The 14,900-nt window shown below is 43.3% G+C and overlaps 1 protein-coding gene across 3 annotated transcripts in view; it reads left to right on the top strand.

The window, feature by feature from the left end:
- The first annotated feature begins 588 nt into the window (after positions 1-588).
- Positions 589-14,900, top strand: part of DCLK3 (doublecortin like kinase 3) — a 36,059-nt gene continuing 21,747 nt past the window's right edge. For all 3 annotated transcript variants that reach the window (XR_015804460.1, XR_015804457.1, XM_014891668.2), the window contains exon 1: positions 589-667. Coding sequence is in view for 1 of the 3 variants with exons in the window: in XM_014891668.2 (XP_014747154.2) it covers positions 607-667 (61 nt within the window). In the remaining 2 variants the exon portion in view is untranslated. The remainder of the gene's footprint in view (positions 668-14,900) is intronic.

The raw sequence follows: 14,900 nt of genomic DNA, 5'->3' as shown, positions 1-14,900 counted from the left end.
TGGGCAGTGCTCTTAGGTCAATGGCGTGACTCTTGGGGATGTTAGTGTGCAGGGCCAGGAGTTGGATTCGATGATCCTTGAGGGTCTCAGCATATTCTGTGATTCTGTGAATTATTTTCCAAGTCTACTTGGCATCTACAGGGCGACAGTAAAAGTATTTTCACTCATGAGCGGACTGGGAGCAGTGCCCTACATCCTGCCACCTGGGGACACCCTCGGGGACGCATGGAGCCCCCGGGCACGTAAGAAAACACCCGCGCCCGGCGTGCGGGCGCCCGGCTGGGGGGCGAACGAGGACATCCTGGCGGCTGGGGCCGAGCCGGGCGCTGGGGAAAGGCGGGAAGCGGGCGGGCAGCAGTCCGGGGGCGGGCAGGCTCTGAGGCTGCCGCGGAGGGGCGGTGCCGCCTGCGGGGCAGCCCCGGGGAGGGCGGGCAACCCAAGGAGGTGCGACCGCCAGTGTGGCTGGTGCGAGGCGCCGCCTCTCCGCCGGCTCCCCTCCTTCCCGCTCCCCGACTGCCCTAGCAGGCGGGAGGTGGATGGGAGAAAGCGTGCTGTTCCGTGCGGGCAGCCCGTAGCCGGAGCCTCGCCTCGCCTTGCCTCCGCACCATGCCAGCCGCCGCACCGCCCCCGCTCCACCCCGCGGCGGGCTCCTGCTGTCACTGTCGGGGTGAGTGCCCCTTCCCTCGTCCCCTTACCCGGGGGCAGCCTCCGCGCCGTCCCATCGAGACCGTTCTCCGACAGGTCGCCAGCTCGTTCCGGGAGGAGGGGGGGGGCTGGCGGCGCGGCGCCCCGGCTGTAGGGGGACATGAAGCGGCGGCGGCGAAAGTTCCTGCCCAGGTTCTTGCCTGTCTGCGGGGCTGCGGAGAGCGGGGGAAGCTTTCGGGGCCGTTTGGGCTGGAAAATGGGGCTGGAGATGACGGAGGAAGGTGCGATGCCTCTCGGCCGTGGGATTGAGGCGAGAGCTTTGGGAGAGGAGAGAGATCCCCGAAGGTCCGAAGTTAGGGTGGTTATTTCACTGTGCTCCTTTAATTACCTATATTTTGGATTAAAGAGGAGCCACTTCCCTCCCGTTTTGTGTTGTAGAGGAGAGTAGAGAAGTGGGCTGCTTGGGGAAGCAGAACAAGGGGCTGCTGCAGCGCGGAGAGCTAGTCCATGCTGCTGGGTGCGGGTCACGCCGCCTGCGCCCCTTTCCGAGTCTGAGAAAACGCCGCGGCAGCCGCGCGAGTCCCGGGGCAAGCTTTGAAGTCTGAGTGTGAAGTCAGGGTTGTCGCTCAGAGAGGCACGCACGGTGTCATCTGTTCTTCCATAAAAATAGAAGATTTGAAGTAACTTGCACTCTTAATAGTCAGCATGAGAGTACTTCACTCGGGGCGAATGCTTGTGGGCTGCTCAGAGCACACTGGTGCTGTGCAAAAAAAAAAAAAAAAAAGTAAATAAAATGCGGTGTAAGGGTTTTAAACCATTGCACAACCGTGTATTAAAACATATTTGAGGCTGATGAATCTTCCCTCATCTGCGAAATCTCCACGGCCGGAGGTATGTGGGTTACAGGCAGGGGCTCAAAGGGTAGAGAGGGTTCTTGTGTCAGATGGAGATGCTGTGACATGTGACAGCGAGACCTCTCCCGGGTAGAATGCTGGCTGTGCCCTTGCATCCCCCGGTTTCTGTAGTTATATCACTTGTGTCTGCTTCTATTTAATAACTGAGCAGATTATTTATAGGAGAACTGCTCCATAACGTTTCACTATGCAGCATTATTTTCTGCCTTCCTCAGGGTACATTCACAGTATGCAATGTCAGCAGGACTGGACAGGCCACTGGTTTGAGCTAATGGAGCAGTTTTCAGGTTGTGAGACACAGTATTTGGGAACAACCCCATAAACTGAACTTTTGCTACACCGAGTACTAAAAGGTTTCCTGTTTCAAAAAAGAGCAAACCCAAACCCAACAAGAACCAGGCCTCGCAATAGCGCAAAAAGTTTCTAGCTCCTTCCTCTGAGCATTTACATTGAAACCCATCCTGTGTGAGGGTATAAGCTAAGAGTTTATCCTTGAACCTGGTAATTTGTTACACATACTTTTGTTACTAACCTTATAGAGACATGAAAACCTGCATATATGTAAGTTTGCATGCAAGTTTGTCTTTCCATTTCCTTGTTTCCTTTTTCTTTAGCTCCCCTTTTTTCTTTTGATGCTTCTTGCGGTTTTCTATATGCTTTGAATACAGTTTTGACACTGAAATGTTGAGAGCTTAGCAAACTCCCAAAACAGCAAGTGAAATGAAGCTTACAAAACATATTACAGCTGCGTTATGTAGTAGAAGTGCAATTATTATAGCAACTCACTCTCTTCTCAAGAGGTTGACTGAATTTTATCTCGGGAATCCACCCTTCAGCTCTCCAGATAAAACTGATCCTCCTGTGTTAGTCCCTTTCTTGTAGTAATGCTGACCTTCTGAAATAGCATGACCTTTTCCATTAAAATTTTTGTTGGATGTTTGGACACATCAGCTAAGAGTTAGCGTCTGATAAATCTCTACCTGTGGCTTAACCTGAATTGGCTAATGGCCTTAAATTGTCAGCAAAGATAACTTAGTTCAATTCAAGTTAGTGGCAGCTGTTCAAACCTCTGAATTTGAGCTGTGCTTTAGTTACCTTGTCTATATATATTTTTTTAATACTCAAGTTAATTACCTTGGGCATGCTAGCCTGACTTTTGAATGTATCTTTATCTGGTAGTGTCTCTACAAGCTTTGTATCTGTTTTCACTGCTGCTTTTTCTGGTCATGTTCTCCAAAGCGTCACAATTTTGGCACCAGCTGGACTTACAGCGTACAGTGACTAAGGGAAGTTGTGTGGGATTCATTTCCCCATTTATAAGATAACCTAGCTTGCTTTGTTTTCTGCAGAAATATCTATAATTTTGTAAAAATAAGGGAAGTTTGTGGTCCTTCCTTCTCTTCCGACAGCTCTAGGGCGAATTGAGTTGGTTTCTGTCACTGCTTTTTTCATTTCCTTTAACTTAGTGATTCCTTGACATTTAACAACCTTTGAAATTAGTGTTACATAGATTTTCTTGTAAATAAAATTAGAATCTTTCTTGCAAATAGAATAAGAACAGTATGATGACTTTAACTGCCTCAGATCTGATCCAGATCTCACTGAAGCTAATGTGAATCTTTTAATTAGCTTCAATACAACTGGAATCAGAGCTGAAAATGGGGGAGTTGAAGAGGTGAATGTGACATTTCTCTGTAACAGTATACTGTTTTCCATGTTTTTCTCAATTTCAGGGTATGGGCAAACTCCAACTTTTGGAGTGTTCACTAGATTCTGGAAACAATGAGAAAAGAGTGGGAGCTACTGCCTTGATTGATTCTAATGTAAATTTGGAGTTTTGGTAATGCTTACACATTGTTCATCTTACCTAGCAGTGGTTGGCTTTCACTGCAAATGAAAGTCAGGCATGTTTACCATCTTCTCTCTGTTGCTAGTACTGTTTATGCAGTCTAATTATTGTAAGAATGCAAAACAATTATGCCATGTATTCATGGAGGAAACTCTCAGTAGACATTCTGAAAACACCATCTCCCACAACATCAATAGTGCTAGCCTGCACCTATTTTCCAGCTTTTAGTTTTCTCATCACCCCAAATAGTAATTAATAGAAATGCTGGGAAATGTCTGGTGATGTGAAAATCGTGATCTTTCTCCTTGTCATCATGCTTTTGAGTCTAATTAGCACTGGCTTACAGTTTTCCCTGAGAAACCCATCTTCCTTTATAAGTCCTGTGAAACAATTTTTTTTGTTTGCAATGTTGCCTTTAATATACGAGTCTCTTCTGAAAAAGTGGTTCTGTAATAATGGGGTTGTGAGTTAGCATCTCTTAAATGTGCTATATTTACAAAAAAAAAAACTTGTGTGATTTCCCCTTTTGCAAACCATATGGAGAATCAGACTCGGGCGAGTCTTTCCTTTAGTTACGCAATGAGGTTATTGGTAATAAAGGATCTGGAAGCTTAATTAAACTCTCAGTGACACCTCTGCAGGCTCTTTTATTTTCACTGGGTTTGTTCAGTTGCAACTGATGAGTCATCAAGTTGAGATTTAGGAAGCAATGCAAATAAAGTCTCCCACAAGAAGAAGCAGAATCCTACTCCTCTGACTGAGGCATTGTTGGCTAACAGGACTAAAAAAACTTACTTTGTAATGAAACATGAATAATTAATTTGAAATATGTGGTACTTCAGGAGTCAAGAGCATCAACATGAAACTCCCTGTACAGTGAACCTTGAGAAACACATGGAGGACTTTGCCAGAAGGATTCTAGCAAATGCCAGAGTTTTGTAAGATGTTTTTATTTCCCTCTTGTCAGCTGTGTCCTTCTCCTGAAAGATCCTTGATGGAAGGTCCTGGACTGTAGAACTGACTTCCCTGGTTACTGGGGCAGATGTAAAGCAGGCAAACTGCAAAAAGCAGCCTTGGCTGTTCCCGGTAAAACACACAGTCTGTCATCTTTGAAAGAAATTAAATAAATGAGAAGTTTCATGATATTATTTTTTTGTTTTATTCAGCTTAAACCAAGCCTCACACCTCCAAAGGCACTGATTCATTTCATGTGCAGTCTTACATATTTCACATAATTCTTTACAGATTATGCATCTGTATACTTCTCTATAAGACCTTTCTTTATGCTCGCTTTTTAATTTGCTACCCTTAAAATGTCAGAAAAGGTAATTAAAGTGGGGTTCTGCTCCAAAAAAAGTAAAAATTATGACACTTGTGAGTCATTACCAGTCTTCATGAAATCTTTATCTTCATCTGCTGCTCCGGGTGTGATTCAGCTCAGTTTAACATTAACACGTGTCAGTAACCATCTGTGTTTGCTGTAAATATTTTATTTTTTAATTACAAATGGCTTGATTTAGAAAACCTGCAGTGGTACAGTGGGGTGGTTGTGGGCCTGCAGTGGAAGAAGATAAGCACCTAGGAAGGTGCTTAATTTTTGCCCAAGCGCTGTTTCTGGTTGGAAAGGGGAATGTAACAGAGCAACCCAGGCTGCCCTGCAGCAATCCAGACCCTGCTGCTCCCTTCTTGGAGGAGCTGGACAGGAGAACACCAGCACAGACTGCAAATGTTCCAGCTGTGAACATTTAGTGAAGGAGAACGTGGAGGGGGGAAATAAGGCAGAGAAAACTCTTGAGTTTATCTTACCTTTCAGGAGAAAGAAGGAAAGGTGGCTGCTAAATGTCACTTAGCCATCGTGATTCTCATACAGTAAATATGGTCGTATATTGTGACATGCTGAGCCTCCTACAAGCGTTTTGCTGTGGGATGACACTTGCACTGGGGCTGAGGGTGTCACAGAGGCACCATACATCCTCAGAATGGGAAAGTCCAGAGTTCCAATAGCCACGGGGAGGGTTTTCCAGTATGAGCATCCCTCAGGCTCCCTCCTTCTGCTGAAGTTCAGCCAGCTGCAAAGGTTTTCCATCAGACTGTCACTCTAGACAGTCCTTCTCATCTTAGGAACTCCTTTGCTGCAACATCTGCCTGATTTTAGCTGCCCTGGTGCTCTTTGTCCTCTAGGATCTCCCATTAACTCCAAGGTCCATGTCCCAAAACAGGAGGTGAAAAGGGAGTGAGATAAATGGTCAGGGGGAAAAGAGTAGACTCACTCCTTTCTTTCTAGCATGAGAGACTGGGGAGGAATGAGAACGGAAACTTATGGGACTGAAAAATTTGGGGATCTCTGGTTTGCAGTTTGCATGACACAATATATGTTTGTTTTTAAAATAAAAAGCAGATGTGCTGAAGATAAAGTGTACAATACAAAGTTTTGAAGTCTTCTTGCTTGCCCTCTTGAGGCCAGAGAGAGGGTCCAGAGGTGCATGTCTCCTGTAGTCCTCAGTCTAGGTGTAACCACTAAGGACATTTTCTTGTAGTTGACACTCTGGAAATTCACATAAGGGGACCAGACAGATTTGGCTGAGAGAAACTTTAGTTCTGTTGGTGATGTGTGGGACAAAAGGAGCCCAACTTGACATATAGCTGAGTTTGCAGGGCTGACAGTTAAAGGAAAAATAATATTGCATGCAAATTTAAGCATGCTTGATGTGAAATTGTGAAAGATAAAGAACTTGGAATCCCATCATGCTAATTTTATATGATCTTTTAGGGCTAAGACTGTGTAGAGATATTATTTGGATTATTTTTCTTTTTTATGTAAGGCCAAATTACTTTTTCTTCAGCGAACTTAGAACACTGTCTGAACTGCTGAGTGATTTTCATTTTCTACAGACTGGGTTAGACCGGGTCAGCAGTTGATTTCCCCTACACTGGTGCATATCAGACATGGAAGTGCTGGCATGGAAATGCCCATTAGGGTAGCAGAAAAGATGTTATAGAAATTAAACTGATAACTGACACCCCTCCTTTTTTTTTTTTTTTTTCTTTTCCTTGTGATAGTATTAAAACTGTTTTTGAAAGAATTCAGCTGATAAATGATACTGAAACATCGTTTTGTTTTCCTTCTGCTCCAGTAGCTAATGCAGGTAAGATTTCCCGTAAATACCACGATGAGTTTGTGGTTTGTTTTTTTTTTTCAAGTTCAGCTAATCTTATTGAATAAAATACACTTTGGTAATCTAAAAAGACTGTGCTTCTTTTATTTGGTTATGTAAACCATGGTTATGATACCATGTGCTTTACAATAATATTGCATAGTATAGTTTATAACTGCCTTATCATCAACTGCATTCTGAGCACAAAAGGCTTGTCCAATGTATTTCTTCACTGTATTAAAAAATATATTTCTACGAGGCCAGATAGTTAAAAATCTATTATTCAGGTTACGAAGTCAAGCTTTTATGACTGTTAATTAGCACTGCTGTTCGCCCCAACCCATGTTCCTGTGCATTAAGATATACATATTTAATTACATTATCACATGCTGCTTTTTTTATCCACAGGGACTCTCTCTCCACCAGTATATGTGATGGACAAAGCTTTCCTAATGAGCCTCTACTCTGCTGTTTACCCTGGCTCTTCATGCCTCTTGCTGTGTGTTTTTTGGATCTTGCTGTTAATACAAGCTTATTAACTTCTGGGCTTTTTTGTCATGGCTGTTTCTACAGTAACAAATATGGATTAGCCTATCTGTGATACCTGCAAAGGGAGGGCTTGTACTGCATTCAGTGGCAGCCAAGGTGCAGAAAATAAAGTCAAAAGTACTTTAATCTAGGCAAGAAAGCAACTTGAGATTCTCCAGTCCTGAATTTTGGGATGACTTAACGTTAACTATGTGTTGTGATATATTACCTTGTGGTCTGAAGTACCTCTTCCCTGCAAGGTATATGCCCTTGCAGCTGTGAGCACTAAGCAAGTTTGTGGATCAGGTCTCAGGATGTTTTGACTACCAGACTGATCCTCTCTGAAAAGTGTAGATTAAATAAATTGCTTTGAAACTCAATGGAATTAGTTGAGACAAAATCCAGTTCTTCAGGGCTGCAGTGCCTTAAGGAGAGTAACTGATCTTCCTATATTTTTTCACACACTTTTCAGCTCTTCTAGTTACATATATTTCTTTACAACATGGTCCTTAATGCAGTTTACCTGAAAAGGAGGGTCCAATGTACTTTGGAGTAGACACAAGAAAAATTGTATATATATCTAAATTGTCTTATATGCAAGGAGGAAGTGAATTCACAAAAGAAATTATTTGGATTTGAAGTGACCTTGAAGATGATCTAATTCCAAGGCTTCTGCTACAGGCAGGGGGACCTTATACTACCCCAGCTTGCTAAGAGCCCCATCTTGAACACTGCCAGTGATGAGGCATCCACAGCTTCTCTGACAACCTGTATCACCACCCTCACAGTAAAAATTTCTACCTCATATCTAGTCTAAGTCTCTCCTTTTTCAGTTTAAAGCCGTTCTCCCTTGTCCTATCACTCCATGCCCTTGTAAATATCCCTCTGCAACTCTCTCCTAGGTCCCTTTAGGTACTGAAAGGCCATTCTAAGGTATCCCCAGAGCTGCTGCCTTCTCCAGGCTGGACATCCCAAGCTCTGTCTTCATAGGAGGAGTTCTCCAGCCCTTTGATCACCATCATGCCCTCCATTGGAGTTGTTCCAACGGATCCACATCCTTTATATGTCAAGGGCCCCAGAGCTGGGTGCTGCACTGCAGGTCTCATGAGACTGGAAAGGTGGGGGAGAACTACCTCCCTTCACTTGCTGGCCATGCTGCTTTTGATGCAATGCAGGATGTGGGCGATAACTCTAGTTTTCTCCTGTCTCACTGAGTACCTTACTAATGTTCTCTTAATATATTCCCGCATTGTGTGCATGTACTTCTTCCTGTTATTTAAAAAAGTTATAAATCAATGTAAGCTGATATGGCAAGTGACAACAAAAGCAGGTAGATGTTCTCTATGGAAAACTGCAAAGGAGTAGACCATGTGAGGATAGTTCTGTTGCTGACTTCCAATCCCATTTCTTTGTCTAAGTTTGGCATTCTACCTGACTTCTTGATCCACTCTTATTCTCATGTTTTACTGCTTCCCTATTACAGTCTCCATATGCTTCCACTGTGTCAGTAAAGTTCAGGGAAATTGCTATCAGCTGGTATAAAAGTTCATAGGAACTGCTGTGTCAGACAGTGTCTGACTATGGCACTATTGCTTCCTTCTCTGCAGTCTGTCGCAATTCCTCTTTTCTCATATCCTCACAGTCCAGTTCTTCACTAGGTTTCCTTTTCTGTTTTCAATTCCATACCTCTGAGCTGAGTGAGCATTTGGAGCTTGTTCAGGCTGGAACTAACAGCAACTGTCCTGCTGCATTTGACACTGTCTTGATCCAGTCCTTGTGAAATTTGACTTTCTTTTTCTACTCAGGATTTTATCTGGTCTAAACTGATGCCGTATGTCTGCCTATTGTTGCTGAAATAACCACCAGTCCTGACTCAAAATCTCTGTCCTGATATGGTGTAAAACATGGCAGAGGAGGCAAGGATGAACAACAGGGAGGAAAGAGAGGGTATGACTCCTCAAAAAAAATCACCAGTAGTTTTTCCAACAGTGGGGCTGTAGATAATGTAAAATTTACTTGCTGTAAAAGGATGCCTGTGATTGTGTTTTGTTTCTGTACATCTAATCTAGTGAACTGGTACTTGACATGTTACTGCTTCAGTCCTGGGCACTAACAGTGTGCACTCGCCCTGGAAGTTGCAACTTTAAATAATTTACAGCAAGGAGAGGAGATCAAGATGGCGCATTTCTAGAGGACTCATTTTGCATCCTGGAGCCAGCTGCTGATGCACACTGGTAACCTGTGTGAGCTACATTCCTGGCTGCTCTGAGCTCAGTGCCAGAGGCATTCTTCATACTCAAGTACTTGAAGATACTTGTTAGTACTATGAAATGAATCAAATGTTTTCTGTTCCAAGTAAAATTATTCTTTTTTTTCCCCCTATGGTCTTTATTTTACATGCCTTCAGCAGAAATTTTCTTAAGGAAAAAAACAGACATTTTTACTGCTGTCTTTCCTCTGCCCACTTAAACTGTGTTTTGTTTATGCTATATTGGGACCAATATATTAAAACAATTCCCAGATACGTGGTTTCTGTCGTGCAAGTTTAGTTGCTGCTAAAGTTTAGGGGTGTTTGTTGCTTTTCTAAGTGGAAGCCTCCTAAAGAAATTGAAGGGCTTAAATAACACTATCTTATTCACAGCAATGCCATACCTAGATCCTATTTCACGGCTGCCTTCTGTTTTAAATTGTGCTGTAAAACTCCTTGTAAAAATTTAATTCCCCTTCAAGCTGTGTCTTGATCGCAGAATGGTGAATCATTCAGTTAATTTTCAGTTAATTACTGAAACTGTGATCTCCAGCAGGAGAGCCAAGAAGAATGCAAACTGAGTGGCAATATTTTAATTAATGAACAAAAGTTGATGGTCAAGGGAAAGGATAAGTTTTGAAATACAAATGGCAGTAATACATTTTTAGTTGCAATGGGTGACCTCTGCAAAACCCTGATATCTGCTGTTTTAGCTGGTATAACCAGGCAATTCCTTAAGATATAGATGTTGATGCTTTGTATACACAACTTCTTCACGGCTTAAGTCTCATTTAAGATTCATTTAATTTAAGATGAATTTAAGATTCATTTAATTGTACTCCATGTCCAGAATATGATCTAAAACACTCCAAGGAAATGTCTTCTAGAGGAATTTTTGTGATTTCTCCCCACCCCCACATGGGATGGACTGCGATGATCACAAGTGATTTGTAAAACTAAAAAATGAATCACAGAAGCTGTGCTCCCTGCAAGGGACGACATTTTCTCCCTAGGGAGCACCTGTGCTTTGGTCATAGATGCTGAATTTCTTGTTTCTGATACCTGTTTGAGCCCCCAAATCCTAGTTTCTTCCATCTTCTGTGCTTCTCTAGAGAGTTGGTGTCAGTATTTGCCCTACAAGACCATAATGTCTTGATCATGTGGAGGTTTGTATTGCTCTGTGGGTTCTAGTTTCCATTTCCTTGTGCTCATGTGCACAGTTTAGGTGGTGTGGAGGGTGCCTTTGATCAGTTATGCTGCCTCACCCCTGCCTGTCCACAGCAGCATCCTCAGCATCCTCCTTGGCCATGCTGCACCATTGATAATCCATAATACACTAGAATATATGGATAGATGTGTATACAGATAAAACAGACACACTCATTGATGCATCTTAACATTTCTAAGGAATATTTATATTTAATAATTATTAGGTCTCAGGAGGACAGTAAAAGAAAAAGCACATTTTATTCTCAGATATATAATGCAAGTGCTTGAACTCATTGAAGTGTATTTCTCATACCACCTCTCACTTCCTCCTTTTCCCACTTGTTTATAAATATGGAAACAAGATTTTGAAGCCATATAAATTGTAGCTATAGGATTTGGGTATGTGTGTGACCTTTGAAGGCTTTCTAGAAATGCTTGTTACTGCTTTAAGTATATGCACTTTCCTGACAGATTGAGGCTTGCTTCTTGTGTATCAGTTAAATATAGCATAACTGGAAAATAACAAAAATTATGACTGAAATAGTTGTAACAGGCAACTGAAGTGAATTTCAGTTGTGTGTAATTAAAAGTCATTGTGACCACCACTTTGATAAAATTTGACACCTCCTCTTTTCTTGGAAAATATTAGAAGATTCTTTCATGCAATGATTTAAGCAGTTAATTCCTTTCTCATCATAGAAGAATATGCAATTCTATTCTTATAGCAGACATTGTTATATATCAACTCGTGGCTTTTGTCAAAGCTTTTTTGGCTGGGAATCAAGTCAGTTTAAAGAGAACAAAGTATTTCTGTATTGTTGTTAATAATGACAAAAAAATTGCTCTTATTCCATGAATTACAGAAGGGAAAAATAAGCTTGTCTTCTTCTCCAGGCTTTGCCAATTTAGTGAATAAAGGAAACATAACTGATGCCTGGCTAATTGAAACAATCAACAGTACAACCAAGCACTTAAAGTCAATGGTTTATAAAAAGGCATGATAATAACAACATAACCAGGAGGAACATAATCTTTTGGAAAAGTAATTATTAGTGCACCATTGTTTTTATGTTTTACAAAGATTATAAGCAGTAAAAACGTCACTCACAGTTCCCATAAGCAAGATAAAGCTTTGATTAGTGAGTACGCAGAAACCTGGAAATATTGGTTAAATTCAGAGCTTCCTCAGTTCCTGGTAACTAACGTGGAGTTGATTTATGTTTCAGAGAACTGTTTATTACAGCTGATTTTCTTCTTCTCCATTCACAGTGAGCTTTATTTTGGGTGGAATGTAAATACGCAACTGTTGAAAAACCACTAACATGTATGTAGTCATCTTTTGATAACAGGAGATCATCCTTAAAAAGCAGAATGAAGACAGAAATAACTTGTACAACCACCAAGCATTAGTCACACGTAGCTGTTATATAATGCTTATGTCTTCAAGCAGCATGCTGGCAGCTGGGCTTCTATGTAATTTTTGGAGAAGAAGCATCTATCTAATTTAGCAGGGGAAGAAAATGAAGCCAAAAGTTAAGGGACATGTCAAGGCCACACAGTACTTAGCTGGGGAGAGTATTACAACTAAGAAGTGTCCATCATCCTTGTAGAGAGTTGAATTGTTCCCTTTTCTTTCTGTGGAACTTTTCCCATTGTTATGCTAAGTATTTGTGGCTACTCCTTAGTAGCAATAGTTTTCTCTCGCAGGGAGGTGGGGGATAGGGGGAGACCAGAAAAGGAAAGGTGGGACGGGGGCCTGGGCTCGCTCTCTCACTTGCTCGTGGAGTGGAAGGAAGACGGCCAGGGCTCCTACCTAGCATCTTCCCCACCATCCCAACGCTGGGAGCCACGTTCCCTGATGTCAGACATCACTCTGCTGCCTTCCCACTTCATCCTACTACCTCCGGGCACTCTGCCGAGCACCACGACCGACACCGTGAGGGGGGAGTCGCTCCTCCATCCCTCTCACCCCTGGGCCGCTGCCGCCATCACTCCAGCCCTCTTTGACTGCATGGGACCTGCCCTGCCCCCACAGCACTGGTAAGTGAGCGCAGGGAGATGGAGCCTGTGGCCAAAAAGGACTGGAACTGAACTATACTGTTCTGTTTTGTTGTCAATTTTTATAGCTGTTGTTTCTGCGGGTTGCCTTGTTAAATGTATTAGTAAAGAACTGTTATTCCTATCCCTATATCTTCTGCCTGAAAGCCTCTGATTTGAAACTGTAATAATTAGCAGGGAGGAGATTTCATTCTCCATCTCAGAAAAAGGGCTTCTTGCCTTTCCGTAGCAAATACCTATCTTTCAAACCAAGACAGATTTTGGCGCCCAGAACATGGGGCATTGCCTGAGGGCATTGAGAGAGGGGTAGAAAAGGGGATAACAGTTCTTGAGTTACGCAAGTTTGTGGTAGGTGACACCATGCTGTCCAGCTTACCCTGGATTGGCCTCCATGTGGTCACTGCTATATCTCTCCCATTTGAAAGCCCTTTTTTAAACATGAGTCTCATAACCAAGGTTACTGTGGCTATTATCCAGTTCGTTTTGTGGGTTGATCAGTTGAGGAATTCATGGATTTTTAATTTTTTCTGGAAGATGGCCACATGGATTCAGAGCTATTGCACTCTAAGTTTCTGGGGCTACTTCAATAATGGTAGTTACTGCGAGGAAGTGACAGCAGGTGAAATTTTCTCCCAACCCATCACACCGTTTTTGAAGTTCACCCCACCAGTCTTCAAGGGGTTCAAATCTGCTCCAAATGCTAATGACATTATACTGTGGCTGGTGTTGCTGATATCTCTGTTAAACCTGTTCTATCTAACATTCAGAGATAAGGGGAGATTGACTTGGATAACGACCCTAATACTTATCCTACTTATGCCCCAGAGCCTGATCCTGCCCCACAGCCCACCTCAGAAAGGAACCACCCGGAGTGGGTGGGGGTTCTAGCAAAGGAGATATGTGAGATTAGCCAGATGCTGAAGGAGTACCTTTCCCCAGTTGGTGAGAAACTCTCTCCCTGCCTTAAAGACAGAGACTATGATGGTGCACCAGTGGAACTCACAGACGTTACATCTGTCCAGTTTCCAGCTGAACTGCGAGGGCACTCACAGCCAGCAGCAGTTCACCCTGTGGAAACTAGGAAGTCTAAGATGAAAACAAAGCACCTAGATAATAAGGGTCAGGAAGGAGACCCCTCACAACCAGCAGGGGAGCCAGAAGTTGAGATCATCACCGAGTCACTGTCATACAAGAATCTCTGTAACCTGCAAAAAAACATTGTACGATGGGGCCGTGAGGCTTTTACAACCTGGTTACTGCAGGTCTGGGACCTTGTGGGTACAGGTGTGCAACTGGATGGTACTGAGGCAAGGAATTTAGGATGCTTGACCCAGGACTCAGGTGTGGACCAGGTATTTGTAAGGGAGCCAGGCCTCCTTTCCCTCTGAGAGTGACTTTTAATGAGTGTAAGAGAAAAGTTTGTCCACAGAAAGAGAATGCAGGAGTACCACCATAGAATATGTTCAAAGACCCTTGAGGAAGGGATCCAACAGCTGAGAGAAGTGGCAGTACTGGAGGTGCTCTCTGGAAGGGATAGACAGCATGATAATGACCCCGACAAGGTCAGGTGCACAGGACAGATGTTGTGGAATCTGGCAAACCTGGGGCCATCTCAATACACCACCTTTATTGCAATGATTAATGCTGATAACAACCAAGTGACAGTGGGTTCTGTTGCCAACAGGCTCAGAAATTTTGAGAGTATGATGGCTGGCCCAGAGCAGGCTCGTGTCTCTACTGTGATTAAGTAACTCAAAGAGGAGTTTAAAGAGATAAAGGAGATAAGGGAAGAGGTGAGGAAGATCAGTGCAGCACCAGTGCGAGTCATGGACCCCAAAATTAGAGCCCAACGCCCCCCAGCTAAGGCGAGGGCGTACACCCCATGAGCTGACCTGTGGTTCTTTCTGCGTGACCACGGGGAAGACATGAGAAGGTAAGATGGAAAACCCACTTCTGTCCTGGCAGCATGGGTGGGTCAACTCAAGGAAAGAAACACCGACCGAAAGAGCTCCACTAAAGTGAAGGTAGCCTCAACCTCCCATGACCAAGGTGCAAGGTATTACAAAAGGGAGGATGATCTGTCAGATCCCCTTGAAGGAACCTCCAGTATGTATGCTCTCTAGCCAGGGAGAGGCACGGGAAAACCGGGTCTTTTGGATGGTGTGGATCTGATGGCCTGGCTCATAAGAGCCACAGGAACACAGGGCATTGGTTGACACTGGTTCCCATTGTACATTAATACCATCGGGGCACGTCAGGGAAGAACCTGTTTCAATTGCCAGAGTTACAGGGGG

This window comes from Sturnus vulgaris, chromosome 1, assembly GCF_052056855.1.
Source record: "Sturnus vulgaris isolate bStuVul1 chromosome 1, bStuVul1.hap1, whole genome shotgun sequence".
In the NCBI taxonomy this organism is placed as follows: Eukaryota; Metazoa; Chordata; class Aves; order Passeriformes; family Sturnidae; genus Sturnus; species Sturnus vulgaris.
This window is presented reverse-complemented; position numbering and strand designations above follow the sequence as displayed.